Source organism: Xiphophorus hellerii, chromosome 6 (assembly GCF_003331165.1).
Source record: "Xiphophorus hellerii strain 12219 chromosome 6, Xiphophorus_hellerii-4.1, whole genome shotgun sequence".
In the NCBI taxonomy this organism is placed as follows: domain Eukaryota; kingdom Metazoa; phylum Chordata; class Actinopteri; order Cyprinodontiformes; family Poeciliidae; genus Xiphophorus; species Xiphophorus hellerii.
The window spans coordinates 19,169,864-19,193,057 of NC_045677.1; the positions used below are offsets into that span (position 1 = coordinate 19,169,864).

Here is a 23,194-nt window from a genome sequence, read left to right on the forward strand (position 1 = left end):
TTGTTGAGTAGTTTAATAAATGTTAAAAATGGTTAAAAACTAAAGTATCCCATGTTTCACTTCATCTGTTTTTTTTTTCCAATGTCAGGATTCAACAACACACAACAACCATACCAAAATTTATTTATTATTTTTTTGTCCTTTGCACATTCAGGTGCAGCTTTTTCTCTTATTATGCAAATTATTACTATATCTATACTAAGTAATAAAAACAAGGAATGATTTACTGTTCTAGCAGAACACAAATAGCTACAATGTACAAGACATGTTGAGGTAAAGGTGGGGAATATAAATGTAAAGCTCTGATTGGTTACATTATGCTTAAATTATCTGAAAACACTGGTTTGTTTAAGACCTCTAACTGTATGCTAGAATAGGTTCAAAATAATATACAGAAAAGCAACGCTAATAGTTAAAACAATAGTTTAAAAGCAAATCTCAAAACTGCAGTAACTGCAATGACCATAGAACAAATTTTAGTTAGTCCTGTTAGCTTTCTCCAATTACATATGTATATTTTTATCCTCTATCATTTATAATGCTACAAATGTTTTGTTCGGTAACCACAAAGCAAATCAGATACACACCAATCAGAACCATTCAGTCCTACATAGTCGTCAGAAAAAAAGACAATGTCAGTACAATTTAAAGTGAAATTTGTTGTTGGATATTGTAAACGCCACACCATGTTTGAAATAAATAAAAATCGAGAAACACGTGGGAAGGAAGATGTGAAGCAGCATGTACGGGACCGGCTGCATGTACCTGGAAATTGTTTTTGGTTTTTTGTCGTCCCGATTATCTGATTTTTAAATAAAAAAAACAAAAAACAAGTATGCATTTAAAAGAATTTATCCTCATCAGTGGAGGTATTTTGTGCATCACCAATCTGACATAGATGTCGATGTGTCTAAAAGCGTCACTGTTTGATTGCTACTAGATGCTGAGGAAAAAGCTGACCTGCGTCATGACAAAGCAAGGAGACGAGTTTTCCAGGTATTGCAGGGAGAGTCACTACTGTTACTAGTCCATTCAATAAATGTCTTATAATATCAATCAGTTGTACAAATACTCAACATTTTCATGGCAGAAAAGAAACATTTCACATATGATTGATCTGGTCTGGACATCTTTATAAAAACTGACCAGTTTTTCCCCTTTTGTACCTTCTCAAAACAAATCGCTCATCTCAATGTCAGCAGGTGGAGGGTCTACCTGCTCCTCTCCATCAAAGTGTCTGTTCCTTGGTGTTTTGTTCCATCTGCAGATGCTAAAGCCTTGGCCTGTAGTGTGAGAAGGTCGAAGATGATGATGATGATGATTATGGCGACAAAGCAGAAGAGGAGGGCAGCTGTTTTTATGTCTTATGTCCTCTAAGAAGAGAAGAAATCTACTTGTACTTGTGGACTTGGCTTTCAGCGTTCCTCATTTCTGATATCATTCCTGAGTTAGATCCGCGCATAGTAGCTGGGATGATGAAGAGTGTGTCAGTGGTTGCAGAAGCAGCTCGAGCTCACACCCTCGAAGAAATCCCTTACAGGTAGTTAGTTAATTAGTTCGTTGTTCGCCGTCTTAACAAGCCGGCTAATGTTTGATGAGGGGCTCCCTTTCTGTGCCGGCGAGGCGCTGGTTCGCAGCAAACACCTTCGCTTTGTTCGCCGACGGACCTTTAGAGAGGTTCAAAATGTAAGTAAATTGCCCAGGTCAATACTGCCCAGGTAGGAAATGTACGTACACCATTCATGATCATTAATGAGTTATTAAATTAGAGCTTTCGATCGTTTTAAGCTGCTCTTTTTAGAGGGTGGAATGATCACTTGATATATAAATTCAATGAGTTTGGTGCTTATGTTTCTATATAACAGGGATTTACTCCAATTCACGCAGGCGGTCAAAATTATACATCAACCCCAACACTGTTTTTTGGGATTGCTCCTTGACCAAATGCGTTTTTTAAATTAACAAGCTTCTGAAACACTTTTGTCTGCATATTATATGACATTTTCTAGATCCCAATCAGCAGAGTTAAAAACTTACAAATTTCAAAAATCTACATAGCATTCACACTGGTGATAAGTGTATGAACACAATACAAAAACACAAAATCTTAGCAAGTATCTTTTGTCTAGTTTCTACTAGTGTAAACATCGAAAAAGACAAAGCTAACTCACACTTAACTTTTCAGTAAAATATAAGAGCTTGTTATAGATTAATAATTCCTTAATATTGATAAAAAAGTATTAGTTCCACTGGCAAATTATTTCAGTTATAACATGGGGAAAATGTCTTGTTTTTAGAACTAGCACTTTATCAGTATTAAGGATTTGTTTATTTAAAATAAACTGCTACATCTTGCTGAAAAGTTACTTTTAAGTTAATTATGGACTTATTTCAAGTATACTAAGATATTTGCACTATAAACTACACTAAAAATACTTGATATAATCTTGTGTTTTTGTTGTGAAGTATATTATATATTGCTTGTTGTGTAACATTACTAACCTATATAGCTTAGAAGAACTGGGAGGAAGATGAGGCCGTGCGTTGCCCCGAGCAACACGATGGCCAAGTACATCCTGAAGTAGAAGACCTGGAAGATCTGCGACTTGGACAACGCCAGGATTAAAATCCCTCCAAACTTTGTTAATGTGATCCCACTGAACACCTGTTGAGATTTAATAAAAATACAAAAATAGAATAAATTTAAGAAAACACTAAAACACAAGACAAAGACATTTTGACAGAATTAACCTCCTGTTGTGCATTTAAAATGGCGGAGGGTTCAACTTACGGAGCTGCCCATATGAGCCAAGGCTTCCTCCGCCCGCTCCACTCTGTTCGTCTTCATGCTGACGGAAAACGCTCGCACAATGTGACTGCAGAACTCCACGGAGATTCCACAGCTCTGGAAAAGAAACATACAATTTAGAACAGAAGAAAGTCACACATCTGCTTTTTCCTTCCCTTTCAAAATGATTATTGGAGGTGTCAGTAGGTCATCTGTAAACTCTAGTTTCCTTTCGGTCATTCTGACACGACTTGGCATCATAATAGTTCATGTGACATTTTCAGAACAAAGTGCATCAAATGAGAGGATTTCACTTTATACAAATTTACTGTACTGTACCTTTCACAGATTTCCTCTGTTTTTTTGTCACATAAAGGGTTTCAGATTAAACAAATCTTCATATAAGAAAGATTAACTGAAGAAAGAAGAGTAGTTTTGGACTACTGTTCTCTGTAGAATTATTTCAACACATTGGAGAGTATTCAAGCATAAGCAGCCAGTCCAGAATTTGATTAAGTCATTCCAAAACCATATTTTTCTTTAGAGGGGGACTTCCTGGTCTTCTACAGAGTATTGCCCTGCTGCATAACCCAAGCATACTTTAACTTAAAGTCACAAACTAACCTTAAAAATCACAATTTACCCAGTCTATTCTTCAGCATTTTTATATCAAATACATCAAGCTGTCCAAGTACTAAAGAAGCAAAGCAGCTGCAGGCCGTAACAATACCACCAACATGTTTGACCATGCTTCTTACTGACTTCATTGCCAGTGAAAGTGCAAAACTCCACTGCTATGGAATTAGCAGAGCATTACAGACAAGCACACAAGATAATTTTTGTGGCATTGCAGCTGTTCCTAAATGCTTCCATTTCTTAACAATAATGCTTACCACGCCACCATAACATAATGCCTCAAGTCAATGAGCTCCTTATGCTGGAAGTGCTAGATTTTATACACCTAAAATAGCAATGACTGACAGAGCTGAATTCAAGCATCAACAGGCAAGCATCAACAAGGCAAAATTATTTTATTAATTTAGTCAGTTATTGCTAAGGGATTTTATGTGCAACCTGAAAATAATCAGGTATTACTTAAAATAAAATACAGAATTTTGTTTTCCAAAGTAGTTCCCCTGTCTGGAAAAAAACAACTTTTGTTCTCCTATTGAGGCCCCTTAGAAAAATTGGTGAATTTTTGTTTTCTCTCACCATAACCAGGTTCACTAGAGACACCGCGTTGAGGCTGATGTCCCACAGCCACATGACGCCAAACATGTTGACCAGAATCATGGCGATGGTGATGCTGACCATCAGCGCCGAAAACAGCTCGAAGCCCAGCAGCACTGTTGTGACCACAAATATGGCCCCCAGCGACACGCACAAATTCAGAGCCGTGTCGTAGGCAATGGTGAGGTACTGCTCGTAAAACACGTAGAAGACGCTGTAGAGAAGGAAAACATTAATAAGTGAGCACATAGTGAGTAAAACAAAAAAGACATATTGTAGGATTCACACCGGTCAAGGCACAATTCAGTAGAAAGTTAGTTATATTTTACCACACAACTAAAAGATTGTCTCCACACCAGTTTTTTAACTAAACTTCAGCCCTCAAATAAAGTAGATGGGGCATTGTGGAAGTGTAAATGAACTAAAATACAGAAGTCCTGGTCAGATATTGGCTCCCAGGTTTATCTGTAACCTATATGTTCTCACTGACTGTCAGAGTTTTTGCTGTCACCATAAACCAGCAAAAACTCTGTCAATATCTAATTTCACTGCAAGAAAAAAACATTTCCAAAAGATACTTCTGAAACATACAAGCCAGAGTTATTGACACCCTCGGTAAATAACCTTGTATTTTATTTCTGTTACAAAGACAAACAAACAAAAAAAACCCAAAGATGGACATGTAGAAAAACAAGTCATGCCTACTGTTAAGTATGACACACAAAACCATATTATCCAAAAACAGAGCAGCTCGTCAGCAGAATGTACCTGTAGGCAAAGACTTTGTGATCCATGGACTGACTGATATTGTTGGCCAGGATTCGGGCCATTTTCAAAGCATCTATGAAGTCTGGAGACTCCTTTAGGATGGTGTGGTATGTCATGAAGTAAGTTGCTCCGACGCCCATGTTGTTGGGATACAGATCGACTGCTGTGGCATAAGCTGCATGTCCGCTGGAGAAGATTAATGGAGAGGGTAAAGAAAAAGTTAAAGTGAAAGGATTTAAGAACACAAGAAGTGTTTTTTTTACAAATACATGTGATCAATTACCCTTTTCCACATTTGGGGTTAGGATTGTCGGACAAGAACATGGGCAGAAAGCGCATGAAGTCTTCGCCTTCGGGTCTCTGCTTTCCACTCTGAGTCATGGGCCGACAGGATACACAGGACGAGTTCACAACTAGTGAATAGATTTAGAAACACGTTAATCTGTATTCAAAGGATTTGAGAAAATATATGAATGGCCTAAGATGAACTCAAGACCAAATATTTCTATTTATACTTAAATGTGGAACCTGGAAAAAACAGACAAGAAAGGAGGGAAGGAAGAAGACATAAAAAGAAAATAACAATAGAAGAAGAACAGAAAAAAATTAACAAAGAGTCAAAGAAAAGAAAAGCAAAGAAAGGACCGAAAAGTTTATGATTGCCTTCGAAATGTATTTTACTGCTTTAAGATATTTGACAAAAAGAATTTTTCCACACAAAAAAACTTGCATGGTTTTTACATTCTGATCTCCGAATCCACTAGACATTAGTTTGGTGCATGGACGCTGGATAAAAATGTACCTGAGGCATTGCAGAAAGCTCCAGTGTTGTTGTAGAAGCGACAGCAGGTTGATTGAGGCTTCACCCAATCAAAGTAATCATCCAGCCAAGACGATGGTGTGTAGGCAATGGTTGTGCTGGGAGTAAATTAAAAGTGAAACTGATTAGACTACGCAACAATAGGAGGAGATAAGCAGCTTGTGAAGTTCTTTAAAGATCAACAGTTGACCTAATTAGTCTTACATACAGTATTTAAAGTTTTTACAATCTTGACTTACTAATTGCTGATAATTGAGGCTGAATAGATCTGCTGCACCAAAGAGTTGTTGTTACATCCCACTCCTCCACACACAGAATTTTGGCCCTCTGGGCTACTGTAGTTGAGTCCATCCTCCACTACAAAGTATACCGGAGCTCCGGTGTGGAGGTACTCGCTCAGGTTCTTGAAGTAATCCAGAACATACGAGTCCTAAATGAAGAGATGAGCTGTCAGAATAAACTGCTTATGATGGGTTTAATAATTAACAGCAGATGAGAGGAAATGGATTTAGACTTGGGGACACTGTAAAATCAATGCAGCTTTAAAACAATATCCCAAGCTTTAAACATCTCACAGAGTTCAGTAAAAACTATAGTGATAGATAAATGATAGTCTGAAGGAGCTGCAGATCCATGGCTTAGGCTAAGGTCTTTTGTAAAGAAGACAGGGCAAAATGTTTGGTCTCTTGCAAAAGACTTGCAACTGTAAATGTTCTGCAAAAATTATCTCAGCAAGGCAGAATGCAAATGGATGAAGATTTTCATTTGATTTTCATTTTGAAAGGTACATTTCATTTTCGATCCACTTTACAATTATGAGCTTCTTTCAGTTGAAAATTTAGTTTGCAACATGACAGGATATTAAGTTCCATGGTTTTGAATATGTTAAAAAAAGAGTAAGGCAATGTATCTTTGGCTTAATTGCATAAACTAAAAGTCTGCAATCAGAAATGGTCAGAAAGAAAAATATGACAAAAACTAAAAACTTACATCAGGCATAGATAACTTCTGGTCTAGTCCAATTTCCACTTTATTGACTACCGCAATACTGAAGGACAGCATACCCACAAACACCGCCACCTGTTGACAGAAACAAGACGGTCACCTCCACTCAAAAACAACAAAATTCCACTTGAACTCATTGGTGGATTTAAAACAGGAAGCCAGGCGTGGTTACTGAGGTGTGACTCACAATGATCGGTCGAACCCACTCTTTAAGAATGAATGGAGCATAGACTTTCTTGAAAAAGCGGAAGAGGAAGCCTTCTGTCTTTGTTTCCTGACGTTCTGGCAGTTTCACGCAGCAGCAGATGTCAAGTCGATTCCCCTTTTTAAACATGACAGACACACCGAAGTTTTAAAAGTGTAGTGTAATGAAGACCGTGTTGCTAAAGTTAAATTATTATTGCACAAGCTGAACAGGCCGGGAGATCTGGAATAAGGAAATGTGAAGTCTTTGCAGATAAATCTGTTCACATTTAGTGTGATTTGTAGATCATAAAGTTTCAGATAATAAATATATTTGCACATTACTTCTTCATAGAAAATTTCATAAAAGGAATCACTAAACAGTACTTTCCAAATGTAGAATAAAAAATGAAATTCCCTCCTTGTACAAAATTTGTTCCAAATGTGATTAAAAAAAATAAAACTATTAAATTACTCATAAAGCCTGGGATGGTTTCTAACTTTATGGTGCATAGTAATATACCATCATTGTTTACTGCTAAAATGTCTAAAAGGAAAAGAGAAACATGACTCAACAGTTTGGTTATGGAGAACGATTACTTGATCTGACAAGAAACACAGCTGACATGGAAATGAGGAAGTAGAGAAAATACCACTAAAACCATCAGAGTTTGTGCTTAAATGGTTTTCTAAGTCTTACTCAAATCTAACTGCAAAAGGCAAATGAAAAAAAAAAACAACATGTTATGCTCAGAAGTAATACGGTCACACTCAAAAACAATTAAAAAAGTATTTACAACCCAACAAATCTGTGTAAATCATTTGGCAGTTAAGTTATTTTTCTTCTAGCAATCTAGTTTTTAACACAAATTAATGTCTTTTTTGCATCTAGATTAAAAGGACAACAACAACAAAAAAAAAGTTTCCTTTACGCTTACCTCCTGTCTTTTGGCATCCAAGCCAAGCAAGCTGACAAAGCAACTGATCTGCAACAGGAAATCGATGAAAACAGCCAAGCCAGCAAACAGAGAGAAAGTCCTAACAGCCGGCATGTTGGACAAGCCACCTGGAAGATAACCCAAGAAAAAAAAAACAATAGGTCAGTTTGAGGCTCAGCAGAAAAATGAAGCAATCCATTTGTTAAACGTGTCATTCTGGTTCTTAAAATAAAACTTTGTTAGTTTAAGCTTAAACATTTACAGTTTAGTCTTTAAGGATTTTTGCTTAGTCAAATAATTAGGACATGTTTTGTCAAAAATGCATTTACAGGTTCACCATAGATAGGTTTTTATGTTTATGTTTTAATAGACACATCATAATCCAATTATTGGATCCATCAATCCATCTGCAATGTCACCAAATGCAGAGATATAACATTGTAATATGATATAGACACTGATTCACATCAATTTCTGCCTGCAAGATCATACAGCCACAATCTTTGACACATCTGGCAAAAATGTGTAAAAAGCTGATTTTCACAGTGAAAATTTTAGAGATAATTCACATTTAAATTTTTGTAAGCATAATTAAGGTTGTTGAAAAACCCAGACATGACAAGGGTACGTTCTTGACATCACTTGTTAACAACTCATTTAAAATAAAAAATGTTTTGTTTTATTTATGCTTTCTTTTTTACGCTAATAAAAATTTCTAGGTATTTCCAATTAGTAACTCCTGGCTCTTTGTGATCCCTGATCCATAAACATAAAGGCCCAATTTCATCGGAGAGCTGCAGCAAAGAGAGAAAATCATAAAATCTCCATAACAACCAGAACATACTATCTAAATGCCAACAGGTTGGGAGTGGTTCCTATGCAAACCATAACATGGAGATTAGTCAACTCTACTGGAAGTTTAAAATGAAACCATTTGCTTTGGTCACATGGGACAATGACTGACCTTTTTGCATAAAAAAAACTGAAGTTGGGCTTTGCTTGAAACACAGAATGGATAAGTGGAAAAGCAGTGCATGCTGAATGTTAAGTATGGTGAAGGATCTGTAATACTATGGGCTTGCTTCTCCAGTGAAAGCCCCAACAGTTTAATGAGCACTCATTAAGCAGCAGATTCATCTTACCCAGGAAGAAGGCCACAGTCTCTGAGAAGGAAGAGAGAAACATGCTGGGAGCTATTTCTCCAAGAATACGGCCGATTTGCTGGTGAAGCTCTTCCTGAGGCATCCGCTCATCTCTCTGTTCACAAATGCAAACATTTTCAAATTTAGCATCTCTTCTTTTAGAGGAAGCCACACACAAACATTATTTCTTATAAATAAACGTTACAGATCAATGCTCGTAAGATATTAGCACAAAAGATAACGTTTACCTGGAAAGTCTGCACAACAATGAAGATGTTGTCGACCCCAACGGCCAGAACAAGGAAGGGAATGACCTCGATCACGATGAGTGTAAGTGGGACACCCGCATAGCTGAAGATCCCCAGAGATGAAGACACAGAGCTGAGCACAATCAGGATGCCAGCTATACCTAGAGATATCTTCGAGTCCACCTGCACCGATTAAAAAAAAAAGATGAATCATCTCCATCCTTTTACTACATCAGTTTCATGCATGAGTAACAAGAGACGCGACCGTGACTTGTGATGTTTCGTAGTAAACAGGAAGGACAAGCTAAGAATGTCTGAAACAATTTTAGCTATGTGTGGCAGCAAGTGGCACCAAAAGCTCTGATAAAAATGCTGACATCATGTCAGGGTTTCTCCTATTACCAGCAGCCTTCTGAAACTGTGGATGTGGCCCAAAGCCAAGGAGATGTAGATGAACATGATGGCGTAGCTGATCACGATGGTGCTGATGTCACTGTTGCTCTCTCTGTCGATCTCGTCTTCAACGCTCCTCTCTGCACTGAAGGCTATGGTCAGATTGGGATTGTTGAAGTTCTTCATAAACTTGATGAACCTGAAAGGCACACACACACAGAATAAACAGATTGTATAAACAACACTATATGGATAAATATAGTGTTGTTTATATAGCAACACTGTATTTGCTCCTAAAGGCAAAAGGGTTTGTTGGATGGATTGTCATCTTACTCTTTTTCCCAGGCAAGAGCTTGGCCCATCTTGACCGAGTCGTTCAGGTAGTTGTTGAGCGGGAAGGTGATCACAAGAGCTGTGGCATTGTTGTAGTTTGTCTCTGTAATTTGGAGAAATACAGCCTATATTTACAGTCAAATTGAATTTTTTGACTTCTTTACCATCCATTCAAATAAGCCTCTTTGAAGTCTTTTATTTAAAAAAAATAATTATAGAGCTCCTAAAGTGTTACATAAAATTTTTTTTAAAATCATGATAAAATGTTTTAAACAAATAAACATTTTCTGAATCAAACACAGACTGAAACATACATTTATTTACATAATATATATATTTCTCTTTGTGGTCTTAATTACGTCGATAATTGGTTTAAAACTGACCATTAAACTGTAGACCACAAATATGTAAAACCGATAAATAATGCAAAAAAAAAAAAACAGTTCAAAGGACAAATGCAACAAATCAAGACATATTAAAAAATAAACTTGTTCAGGTCAACCAATCAGCTGATGAGCCACAGTAACAGTTTACATTGCTTCCTGTTGGGCAGATGCCACAAGAACTCTAAAATAATAAAATAAATAGTTACATTTATAAATATGATTAACATATCTAGATTTACCAAATAAATTTCAAGTTGACTTATTTATTCCTTTATTTAATACTTTGATATATGTTCAAAAACAGAATTTATTTTGTACTTCTTGTTTCTGTTGAAGGATCCAGTAAGGTTTTCACTGCTTAATGGTATTTCAAAGATCTATGATTTGTCTTTTGAAAGGTAGATAGAGATAGTCTTTGTTGTCTCAGAGAGATAATCTATTTTACTCTCATTACATGTTCCAAGCTGCAGATACATATAACTTGGGCTTCTCACCAAAAGTGTGACATCACAAATATAAATTACAACATAAACCATATTCAACACATACACACCTTCACAGATATAACACATTGCTTGCTCCCTTTACACATCACAAGAAACAAAAAAGGAAATGGACGATTGTCTCTGGAGTTTGTCCATTGATAGTTGAGGGGACAAAACTTTACTTACAATGGGCTTTTTTTCACCACGCCTAAATTGTTGCATAAAGTGTTGAGTAAAGTGAAGAACTGGTTCAGAGGATGGCATGGTCTGTTTGCTACAGTTATGCAAGACATAAGGTTTGTGAGTCATTTGTCGAAATCAATGGTTTTTTTTTTTCCATTTCCTGCCAAATGTTTCACATTTTTGAGTATCTTACTCAGGCCATTGATTCTATTTCTTTCCAATGAAATGCTTTCTATAAAGTTATGGGCGGTGCCTGGTGATCAGCCCACAGAAAGCTGGCCAATCAGAGCAGATGAGGCTTTTACGTGGAGGAGGGTGGAGCCTCCCTCACCTTTGTTTTTATTGGAAAAGGTGTGACACAGTGAGCGGTAGCATAGCAGGCAACAGCTGCTTGACAGTTCCATACTTTTTAATCTGGGAAAGAGGTACGATTTGGTTTATAGTGACACAACTATGGACAAACACAAAGTTATGGAAAATGTGCTGGAGGTGAATGACCAGAGGGGTGCTGAAGTTTCCTTTGTTTACTCTTTCCAAACAAGTACCAACTACAGTTTGTCACCGTGCCTTGCAAAGTTACTCCTGAACTTTTCACATTCTGTCACACCTCAACCACACACTGCAGTGTGTGTTATTGGGATTTCGTGTCACTGAGCCAAAAATGCATATGCATAGTTGTGAAGTAGAAGGAAATGTTCACAAGCAGAAATTAAATCTTCATTTTCTTTCCCATAAACAGCTTCTCTATGTCATGATACCATCTACACTGCATAGGAGGTATGTGCTGGGTGAAGTGATAATTTTCCTCCAATACACCCTTGATTGTGGTTGCAGTGTGACAAAATATGACAAATACTTTTACTGGAGTTAGTCACCCTCTCCTGTATACAGTTGTTCTGAAAACCACCTACAAATGTCTGATTTCCATAGGATCCAGCGAGTCCTATCGCCTCAGATGAATAACTCATAACTGTGCAAAACAGACTTAAAAAAATAGAACAACTTACCGTCATAACCTCCGAGTGCCAGCCAAGGGAAGACTGGGCCACCAAAGGTTCCTAAGCAGGGATCATGAAGGACAGTGGTGTCATTGAGTGATGCTGGAGCACTGCAAGAGGGAAACATATGTAGTTAAGGGTTTAGTACAAAAAACCTAAACATAAAAACAACAACAACAAAGTCACTGAAGCCCTAATTGCAGAACTGAAAAAATAAACCTACATGACTGGCAAGGAGGAAGTCTGCAAACACTATTCTACACAGGAATAGTGTTTAGAATACATTATTTGAAAATGTAACACAGGGCAATACCCTTGAAGGAGCAGGTGGTTCATAAACTTTATCAACAAAAAGAAAAAAAAAATGATTCAACTAAATAAGACACCAAGCTGGCAAGAAAAGCAAAAAGAGCATACATAGTGCCTGGCCATCAAAAACGTCAGTGTATTTTTTTAGGGTTTTATGTGAGAAAGGGAGGACGTTTGTATACCGTCAGCTTCTACTCGCATACCCCTAAATAAAATCCTCTTCAAAAGCTTGTTGAAGAGCAAGCTCTAGAGAGCATTAGAGAAGAAACAACATCATGAAGCACTGGCACATAAGAAACAAGGATATCTGGGACATGCTCCTTTTTATTTTAATCAAATTTTCACTTTCCACCCAGAACTTTTTTTTTCTTATTGTCAGCACCAAACACCTAGACAGACGAGGAGTCCTCTCAGTTTGCTGCTCTCTGGTTTTAGAATCATGTGAAACTGATCTGAAACTGAAGGAGCCAGTCTGATTAATTTCTGATATTGAGAGGAAGAATTTTGCATGATCAATTTACTGATGATCAGTCAAAGATAAGCTTTAATTTTTAACCGCTCTGATGCTCAAATGAACTAACATGTAGACTTTGATTAAGTTGTTATAGTCTGTTTTCTAACTCTGCATCAATACCAGTCTTGGCCAGGATGGCCTTTTAAACAATTCTGCTGGTAAAGGACCAGTGAAATATTCGTTAATCATAAAAATAAAAGAAACAAGAACACAGCAGAAAATCAAGGATAAAAACGCAGTTAAGTTATGAAACAATGTCTAGATTGTAAACATCTCATGGATAACTGTTCCAAATGCATGCCACACTTTTCTGATTTTTATTTGTAATGTCTTTTGAAAATGTAGTAATATTTATCGGTTCATTTAAAAAAAATAAAAATCCAATGAAATAGAATTCTATTGCTGTAACTTGAAAACATACTTCTGTGTTCTCTACTTGCAAAACACCAAAAGGTGAACTGAAAAATTGGGAAACCAAACTGGATCAGCGGCAGTCTGCAGATTCTCTTTTATGTTCGAAGTGTTCCTCTACAATTCTATGAAAACGCAATGAGGAACAGGTGTTTTTAAAAGAGCACTTCTCCAAAATAAGGACAGTAAATATGATCACAATGAAAGATTAAACCTAATGTCTTGTCTTGTCTCTTGTCTCTATGCTGTAACTTTGAAGTAATTTCCCTGTTGGGATGAATAAAGTACTTCTATTCTATTCTATTCTAATACAAATTGAAAGAAGAAATACCTGACGCAGTAGAGGAAGTGGCTGTGATAGTCCGCGTACACAAAAAACTCATCTCCTTTGCTGTGGTCCAGCACCGCGTGGCTGTTCTGAAAGTAGTTGAGAACACTCAGGATGGTGCAGTTGTTGTTGTACGGCGCCAGAGGAGCCAAGCAGATGTCCTTCAACGTGATGTTTTTGCCGTCGTGTTCAGCTACCAGGTTTTCGATTTCAAGTTGCAGGTCTAGCACCTGGAAAAGTGAGGTTAGAAAAGAAACATGAGTGCAGAAATAGAAAGAAAAGAAAAACTTGAAACCACAGTTCCAAAACCTTAGTTGCACTTCATCTAAAAAGAAAATAGAAATGCAATTTTAACTGTTCAAGGTGCAAAATATTAAAACTACCTCTTTGCAAGAGCTGACTTGAGCTGTAGGAATAACTATAGAGCACGTAGGTGCTTTAATGCTTAGAATTTGCAATTTGACTCTAAACCTGATTTTAAAAAAGTTTATTGAAGCTGCCTTAGGTAGCTTTTTATAAAAACTGATTTTTTTATATATATATATAGTTTTTAAAACTGTCACTACGTCCAGACAGTCTAATATGAGACAAATAATTTGAGGGAGAAAAAAAAGCAAGATTTTCTTCCTCTTCCCAGTGGTCCTATTGCTATCTGCAGAAAGACACCACTCCCAGTCAAAAACAACTAATCAGAACAGGGAGGATGGTGTTAGTTTCAGTCACGCTTTGTGTAAAGAGCAGAGCAAAGGGGACAAGGATTAAGCTGTGATTGTTCAAATTTTAAGACTAAAGCCATAGTTTAAGTTTATCTAAAGATTTTAAGTTTTGCTTAGTTTTTTCTTTGGAAGTTCTCTGCTTCATTTTGTCAGAAAGGTAGCAGAGAGTCTTGCAGTTTAGTTTCATTTACAGAAAAAAAAAAACAAAACAGATGTTTTCTCCAAAGATCAGAAAGATGTTTCGATGAATTAGTGTTGCTCACTGTTTCCTAAACCACCAACCTGGTGCAGGATGTCTTTGAACAGGATGGCTTTAAACGGGACATCTGACCCTCCAAAATACGGGGAGTAGATATAAGTATCATTGATGGGAGTAGTTATAATGAGCTGCGTTGTTCTGAAGAACGGTCCAAAGTGCTCATCGAAATAGCTCTTCTCTTGGTGAGCCTGGCTGGCGGGCGACGACCAAAGCTCAACGGGGTCGGTGGTGATGCGCATGTAGACCAAGCCTCCACTGCAAGCGGTCACTAATACGAAGCTGCCCAGCAGGACCACGGATGGATGACGGACACAGAAAGAACCCCAGCAGCTGAAGAAAGTTCGCAAGAGATTCTCAAAGCGTTCGCCCAGCGTTTCACAGCACGATGCATTTTCTGAGAGGAGAAAAACAATAGTAAGAAGAATAAATCTTGTTATATGTATAGCATTTAAAGAACAAGAACATTATGGGTGCAGGGCCTCTAATTTGGTTCATTCCATAAAACCACAATAAAGCATTCAGGTCTGTGGCTGTAACGTGGGAAAATGTAGAAAGGTTCAAACAGTATAGATAACTTGATAATTTGCTAATCATGTTGCTTCTATGTATTGTTCATAATGTAAGGAGACTTTGAGAGTCTTTAAAGATACCTATAAATAAAATGAATAATTATTATTATTAACTTGACCTTACCTTGGTTATGATTATCACTATTGAGGGAAAGCGGGTTGTTGCTGTCCAAAATGGGGCCGTACTCTGATGTGATGGTCCTTTTCCTGCACATCAGTTAGCAACCAGTTCAGAACAAACATATGCATCAAATAATATTCATCACACATAACGCTCCAAAGCGCGTTACCTGAAACACCAAGCCCCGACTAAAACTCCTGCAAAGATGAGTAGGAAGGCCATGTAGGCGATCCACATGATGACCGACATGGCATCCATGCCGAGGATGGTCCAGGGAGGGGGCAATGGAGGGGGGACTGGTTTGGGGCCGCAGGCTGCTGCGCAGTCCTGACAGGAGCATGGACCTGAACCATCTTCTAAGCCTTCTGTACAGGCATACGTTTTGTTGTTCATGGGCGTGTAACCGGAAACTTCCACATCTGGAATAGTAACAGAAGATTTCCCTTAGGAAACAAACCCATGTAATGGTTTTGAATGATGTAGAGAAGATCAGTGGTATGAAGAGGTGCTTACCAGAGAACACAGGGATGATAGGAAATGGAGCCTGGCCATTGTCAATACTGAACATGTATTGGATCCAGTTGGTTGCATTGCATTCTTGAGCATCCTTGCCACATAGAAGCGATAAGGCTTTCACATTGCTAGAAGGTGCCTGCACATCCTGACAAGCATTGTACATAGCTGGAAGAAATCATATAGAGAAAAATATTATATGATTCATAAGTTCCCTTCTGTCTTCTCTAGTTTGCCACAAAGCAGAACGTTATGGCAGGAAGTTTCCAATGGCATGACTGAGAGCTCAACTTCAGGAAATAATCATGTTAACTCAGCAGATTTCTTATGCAAGCCAAATGCTTCATGCCAACAGTTGAACAACTCACCATTAGCAAATGTCTTTCCGATATAGTACTCCACTTCTACTACATTCTTCCCCTTAAACTTGGTGGCATTCATAAACTGACTCTGATGTGGACTGCATGTCAGCTCACAGAACAGGTTCATCAGATTGTAGAAACATGAAGGACACCTGCATGCAGATGGAGAAATCAGAGTAACCAGAGTTACCAGGTTCTTTTGTGACCACCTGGATGAGTCATTGCTCATGAGTTCCTGGTGCAATTTGGGGAGGCTAGCCACTCCTTGGAGGATTTGCCATTGTTCCATGTTTTCTTCATTTGTGAGTAATGGTTCTTAGTGGCTCCCAAAGCCGTAAAAATAGTTTTGTAACCCATTCCAGACTGGATGTTAATGGCTGATCTTTTGTTGAATTTCTTTAGATTGCGCCATGATGTGTTGCTTTTTAGGGTCTTTTATCCACTTCATGTTGTCAAACTGATTGATTTAAATTATTTTTTAATTCTATGAGTTTGAGTGTAACCTTGCCCGAGTATGGGAGGTGAAACTAATTGAAAATAGGAATTATTTATGAATTAATTCATGATGCAACAAAGTGGGAAAATTGTTTTATACAAAGCCATGTTATTCTGGTTTGTTTGGTTTCAGCTTGTCTTTTTTTACCTGATATTAAAATTTGATTGATGATCTGAAACAATTAAGTGTGATTAAAAAAAAGCAACGATTGAATAAATCTCTAAAGTAGTAAACACTTTTTCATAACTTTGTACATATAAAAGTACTAAAATGTAAAAAAAAATGAAAATCTGAGGTGTAGCGAGACAAGCAGGCAAACGATAGAACATGCTAACGTTAGCAGATAACCACAACCCTATCTGTGGAGCTTAAAAAAAACAACTTATTGTATTTTTACCAGCAAATACAGTACATTGATGGATTTATCTACAGCATTTCAGGAGGGCAAAGATAATGCTGTAAGAATGTCATGTGCTTCATCAGCTAATCTTATAACATACCGAGACAAGAACTGAAGGGGCAGCTGGAGACTCCCTTTGAGCGTGTGCAGCTGGGTCTCATTGCAGCAGAGACTTCGGTTTCCATAGTTATACCCAGGACAGAGCTCCTGCACATATACAACATTGGCTGTGAAAAACATTTTTATACAACGCCTTTCAAAAGTATTTGTAACACTTGAGCCTTTTTATGTTTTGTCACATTACAGCCATTGGGATTTTATGTGATGAACCAACACAAGGTACTGCATGATTGTACAGGGGAAGAAAAATGATACACAATATGGATACATGTAAAACTGAAACTTGGTGGTGGCCGCATAAATACTCATGTGTTTTCTTCAACTTTTCTGCATGATATGGGAATGTTCTTTCTTGAGCCTGGACAGGGGAGCTGAGCAAAGTTGATTGGAAGATGGATGGAGCTAAATACAGGGCAATGGAAGGAAATTTATTGGAGTCGGCAAAAGACTTGAGGCGCAAGTGAAGGTTTATGCTCCAGCGGGATGTTGTTGACCCTAAACATAGAGTCAGAGCTACAGCAGCAAGGTTTAGATAAAAACCTCTTCATGTGTCAGAACGGCCCAGTCAAAGTCCAGACCTAAATCCAACAAAGAATCTGTAGCAAGACTAAGAAAAGTGATAATCACGGATGCTCTCTCTCCAGACTAAATGAGGCTGAGCAATTTTGCAAAGAAGAATGGGTAAACATCTTGCTAGATGTACAAAGCTGGTAGAGTGAAACTTTAAAAACTAAAGCTTCTCATAAAATCCCAATAAATTGTGGTTGTAATGTAACAAAATGTGAAAAGTTGAAGATGTATGAACACTTACTCCACAGACCATCACCAACAAAGGCAAAGCATTACAGTAGTGAACGTACCGTTAGAAGCTCGTAGCCCTTAGGGTTTAGTGGAACAGCGGGACCGGTGTAGTTACAGTTGTATTTTTTGCCAGGAACCTTTTCAGACTCGTCACACTCACCATACCAAACACAGTGCTGGGCCTCAACCTGACAGCGAGACAACAAAACAAACAAAATTATGAGCAATGTTGAACAGGATGTTGGCTGGTGGATGAGAAATAACTTTTAATTTATGTAAAACTTCATCTATTTTTACCAATGCTATTTTTACCAAGGCTAAAATGAGTCATGTGCCTTAGTTTATTAAGCTTTAAAACTTCTTCAGAGATATAGGTGAAGAAGCCCTTTATCGTTCTTATTTTTAACAATTTATTTCCTGTCTTTCGAATATCATATGCTCTATATACTTAAAAATAACATTTTACTTCTGCAAAATATATTTGCAATACAGGAGTTAGAAAAGAACTGGTGACACCCACCACAGAAAATGTTTGACATCAATTTAAAATGTGACATGTGATAACCTACTGTCTAAAACAGGAGTTAGAATAAAACTAAACATGTTCTTTAATCTGCCTGTTCAGCATCAGAGCCATCACGTGCATTTTGTTGCGAAGGTCATCTTGGGGAAGTTAATTCACTTACTCCACAAACTATTTTCTGACAAAACTTGGAGTTGAACTTTGTCCTATTTTTGCGGATTTTATTCACAAGCAGATGATATTCAGGTGACATTATTTCTGGAAAACAACCTGTATGAAGCTATAGACTGCTCCTGTTTCCTGGATTGTGGAACCATTTGCTAAGTCATGTTTATCTAGGTTACCAAACAGGTCTCCATAGTGATCTTTGGACAGAAATGGAATTTCTGCCTAAATACTCATGCGTTTTCTTCAACTTTTCTGCTTACCCACAGCAGCTTTCAGGTAGTCAATATTTGCACTGATTCTAGCATTCTTTTCAGATTTTTTTTTTTTTACCTTATCTTAAAACAGTAATGATTAATGACATTTCAGATGTTTTAGCTCAATTTCAAAGCAGGTATGTGTGTTGCAGAGGATTTAACTAACTGCATCATGTGAAAGACGTGCAAATAATGTAGTGAGAGGAACAAAGAGGTCACTGAGAACAAGTGAGTATTACCTACAATTGATTAAATTAAAGCAAAGGGGTAGAGTTGCTTTCTGTTTAGCAATACCCTGAACTGGAGAGACATGTTAAAGTTAATGAAACATGACCGCCAGACAACAAAGCTGTGCAAAATCTGGCTTTTGCATTTAGTTTAATTTTAATTTATTCTTTTGAGTAACTCTTAGGTGTAGCTGTCCGTCTGAATAATTTAAACTACAAGGATGGCCATCCTTGATGTAGTTTATATTAGAGATGAACCTAGCCCTGCATTTTAAATACTGAAGAAAAAAAAAAAAAAACATCTGATGCCAATCCTTAAAATGTATAAAAACAAAGAACTCCCAACATCTTTAGTCTATAAATCATTGTATACTTTGATACACCTATTTTTAGTTCATTATGTAATACAAAGGTTAGGGTAATATTCATAAAGCATAAATAAAGGTTACAGTATTGTCCTAATCTCTTAATTTTCTGGTGAATTTCAAAACTATCTCAATTTAAGAACTTGCTAGATGTCTTTCCCGTCTGTAGTTCACAGGAAAATTAGAAGGGGCATACGGTAAGAATCACAGAACATGATGTTTAAAAAAAGTGATATGTGTTGCTTTTCACGATGGATTTAATGAATATATCAAATGCTGATTAATAGAATATCTGGCCAATTCCGATCCCTGGATGACCAATCGGTGAATTTTAAATTCACTGAAATAATTTGTTAATTCGGCTTCCAACAAAGACAAGCGGTAAGCAATTCATTTGCTTTTTGTTATCAAAAAAGTGCTCAATCTCCAGAAATACAGGTTATACAACATGATGTTTTAATATTCGCCTGGTTATTTTATATTTAGCAGTGAACTTGAGCACTGTTGTGTTTCACTCAGCTAGCAATTAAACTCGCGTTTTGAGGTTTTAATAACTAATTTCTTCTTCCTAAAAAGCAGTTTTGCTTTTCTGATGATTATAGGTTTCGACAGCCGCGAACGACCAGTACAACCAGTCTTTTAAAAAGTAAAGCCCCGTCTCCCTGAAACGATTAATTTCAATCAGCTTTCAATAACGAAAGCGCGGCTTGTCTTATACCATTAAAAATAATATTTCAAACTAACATAAATCCAGTAAGTTGACAAAGCTATCTCCAGTCTACATTAGGTTATATGATCTTTATCCAGTTTCGTTCTCCGCCTCGAATAAACATCACAACAGCTGTAGCCAAGGCTGTCACGGAACAGTCATGAGTCCGGGAACGTTCAGTCACACTCACCCAACGATAGCATCCTGACAGCAGAATAATGAAGAAGACAACAGTGAAACTCAGCCTCCCTGCTGTGGGCCCCATCCCTCTCTCTGAAATCATCGAATTGAACTGACCGTCCGGCTAAACTTTTGCTTATCTTGTTGATGGTTTCTTCTTCCTCTGACGTTTTCTTTAGGGGCGGAGGCAAGTGCTGCCACCAAGCGGCAGAGAATGTTCAGCGCTCACAATCAATGTTTGATGCGAAGCATGGGATTCTGCACAGGGAAATATAAAGCGACATCTGCCTTTGTTTTGGTTGTATAGGCAATATTTGTCTCTTTAAAAACTTTTGTAAAAAAAAAAAAAAAAAAAAAAAACACCAACAAGCCCATTTTATTTATTCAAACTAAAATTTGCAGCATAGAATCAATCTGCAAATTAGAACCCAAGACAATGTAAAGAAATAATACAAAAAGATGTTCAAACTTTAGATTTAAGCAGTAATCTGAGGATAATCCATAGGATTAACATTCAACATTTCTTTCATTTTAATAATTAATTATATAATTAATTTAATTAGATTTAAATGTTAACCTTTAATTTCCATTTACAAAATATTTTCAAGTGTGTTTGAGCTAGGCAGTACTGCAAATTCCATATTATGGAATTTTTAAAGATTTTATGTCCATTTAACAGTAAAAACTCTTAAACTCACTATACATAACTTCACTGTAAACATCATAAAAGGAGTAAATGTATAAACAATGTTCGAACCCCACATATATATAGTCTGTCCTTTTCAAGCTACTGTTCAATTCTGCATTTTAAAAACAATATTAACTCACTGATTACTGGTTAATTTCTTGCTCCACAAACACAGATCAGTTTGGTCTTAAAGTCAATTGCATTCACTGTATTCAAATAAGACTTGTCCTTAGATAGGAGATGTTTAGTCGATCAGGACCAGAGTCCGACTTTAGATTCTATCAACCTGTGAAACATTCCCTGTTGTTATCAGTTTCTCATTGAAAAAAAGGGCCATAGAGGTCTTTACTGATATTTTGAGTGCATCATACAAACCTTGCTATGCCTCAAGATGATAATACAATATGGTGCTATGCAGTAAAATAAATTAAATATAGTTACCCATATAAAGTCATATATTGACTAGTTCCTATTCAGTAAATATTTGGTAAGATATTTAATTTTCAGCATTGCGACTTTTTAAAAAGAAATTAAAACATTTTAGAAATATTAAGGTAATGACTATCAATAATTTGAAATTGCACTGAAATTCACCCTTTCCGTTAGACTTCACTGCAGCATGTGCAACTGCCACTTAAAGAGGGGTACAAATAGTGTTTTTGCACTAATAACTCTTTTATAGTATGATAGTTATTAGTAGTTTGTTTGAAGTATTTGCTTATCAGGACTAAATAATGTGGACTGGTGGTTTCTATCTCCTCATGTTTATGGAGTTATGTATTTAAGTAGTCCTACAAATCTGTTCAACAAAATAAAAGATTAGGATTATTTTTAGGTAAGTAGCATGTCTTATGCGATTTATTCATTTTTGTAATAAATTTATCATAAGGACCTTCAGGAAGACAGAAACATGCTAATTTCTGTTCAGTTTTTGTTCAACAAGAAAACCTTGACCTTGATTCTTTTTCAAGTAAGGGTGAAACCACCCAATTAAACCATTTACTAATATTTTCTACTTGTCTAAATTGTAGACAAGTAGAAAACACAAAATCCCACAAAACAGAAAATCCCTTCCAGCCCTGCATTATGAGATAGACAAAGGGTTGATGTTGTGACATTAATCTTCTTGGAAAAAAGCTGATGTTTGTTTTGAATAAGTTGGTTTGTTGTTATGGCTCACAACACAGTTATTCTGTTTTCTAGTGTACATCCCCTTATGATATATCATAACATTTATTTAAGTTTTATTATAAAGGGAAGTAAAAATAAATTTCCCTTTATAAAGGAGTGTTTTATACTCTATCTAAATCTACATCATGCGTCATATGACTATAAAACTATTACTAAGGGTTTCAGGAAGTGTGCAAAGATAAGAAGTGGTGAGGCCTGGGTGGGTGAATACTCTCAATGGGAAACACAATTATCTTATTCCTAACAATAATGATTAACTCTGCTTTTGTAACTGCCAAAGATTGTTGCAATATTACAGAATGCAATCAGCCATACAGAAAATTCATTGCTTTTGTAGGATGAGCAGTAGATGAGCTGGTATGTTCTGGCATTTATAGAAATGTTATGTTTGGCTATCTTAATGATAGTTTTTCTAGATTGTTAAACACAGTAATACTTTTAAACAAAAATAAACAGGAAAAATGCAATACTAGGAAGCCTTGTGAACTCACTGGAACAGCTTCATTCAGTCGCATTATTACACGTTTTGATTCTAGTTTTAGAAATTCAAATACATACTTATACGTGTGATGATAAGAATTCATATTTTACTTTGTAAAAGCTCCTATGTTTCAATTAATATTGTTTTTTATTTGTACTATATTAACACAACTAAGGGCTAGCAGTATTTCTGGCCACCACCAAGTCAAAAAATCTAAATGTAAAAAAAACAAAAAACAAACACATTTTGTTAACATCTAGTTGCTGCAACAAGCCTAGTCAGCATTTTCAACATAAATACAAACAATTCACAATTTCTTAGCTAAGCATAAATTAAAAATCATCATTACCTTTGATATTGCTAGATAACTACTTTTATTTTATGGATATTCTTAGTTGCCTTGTAGCCTAAATTTAAGACAGCAAGAAAGTGAATAAGGATTTTGAAGCTGACCATAAGATGATTAAAGACTTAAATAGTTGACTGAAGTTCTGACATTACCATAAATAACAGGCTCAGTGGATGAGTAAATCAGGCTCTGTGTTCTTGCATTTCAACATTTACATGCAAAGCTTCAAAACCAAAAACA

The 23,194-nt window shown here is 36.6% G+C and overlaps 1 protein-coding gene across 1 annotated transcript; it reads right to left on the minus strand.

Moving 5' to 3' along the window:
• On the minus strand, positions 1-20,413 carry npc1 (Niemann-Pick disease, type C1). The gene is made up of 25 exons (XM_032565805.1): positions 20,256-20,413; positions 17,879-18,007; positions 16,999-17,105; positions 16,009-16,154; positions 15,641-15,808; positions 15,297-15,546; positions 15,131-15,213; positions 14,461-14,831; positions 13,466-13,692; positions 11,910-12,010; positions 9,849-9,951; positions 9,525-9,714; positions 9,123-9,305; positions 8,875-8,989; positions 7,733-7,860; positions 6,799-6,933; positions 6,597-6,686; positions 5,846-6,036; positions 5,589-5,704; positions 5,070-5,199; positions 4,787-4,972; positions 4,001-4,232; positions 2,792-2,905; positions 2,503-2,665; positions 1-1,667 (listed from the first exon to the last, which is right to left on the minus strand). Exons 1-25 carry the CDS (start codon positions 20,346-20,348, stop codon positions 1,585-1,587), a joined length of 3,834 nt encoding a protein of 1,277 aa, XP_032421696.1. The 5' UTR covers positions 20,349-20,413; the 3' UTR covers positions 1-1,584.
• Positions 20,414-23,194: the final 2,781 nt, after the last annotated feature.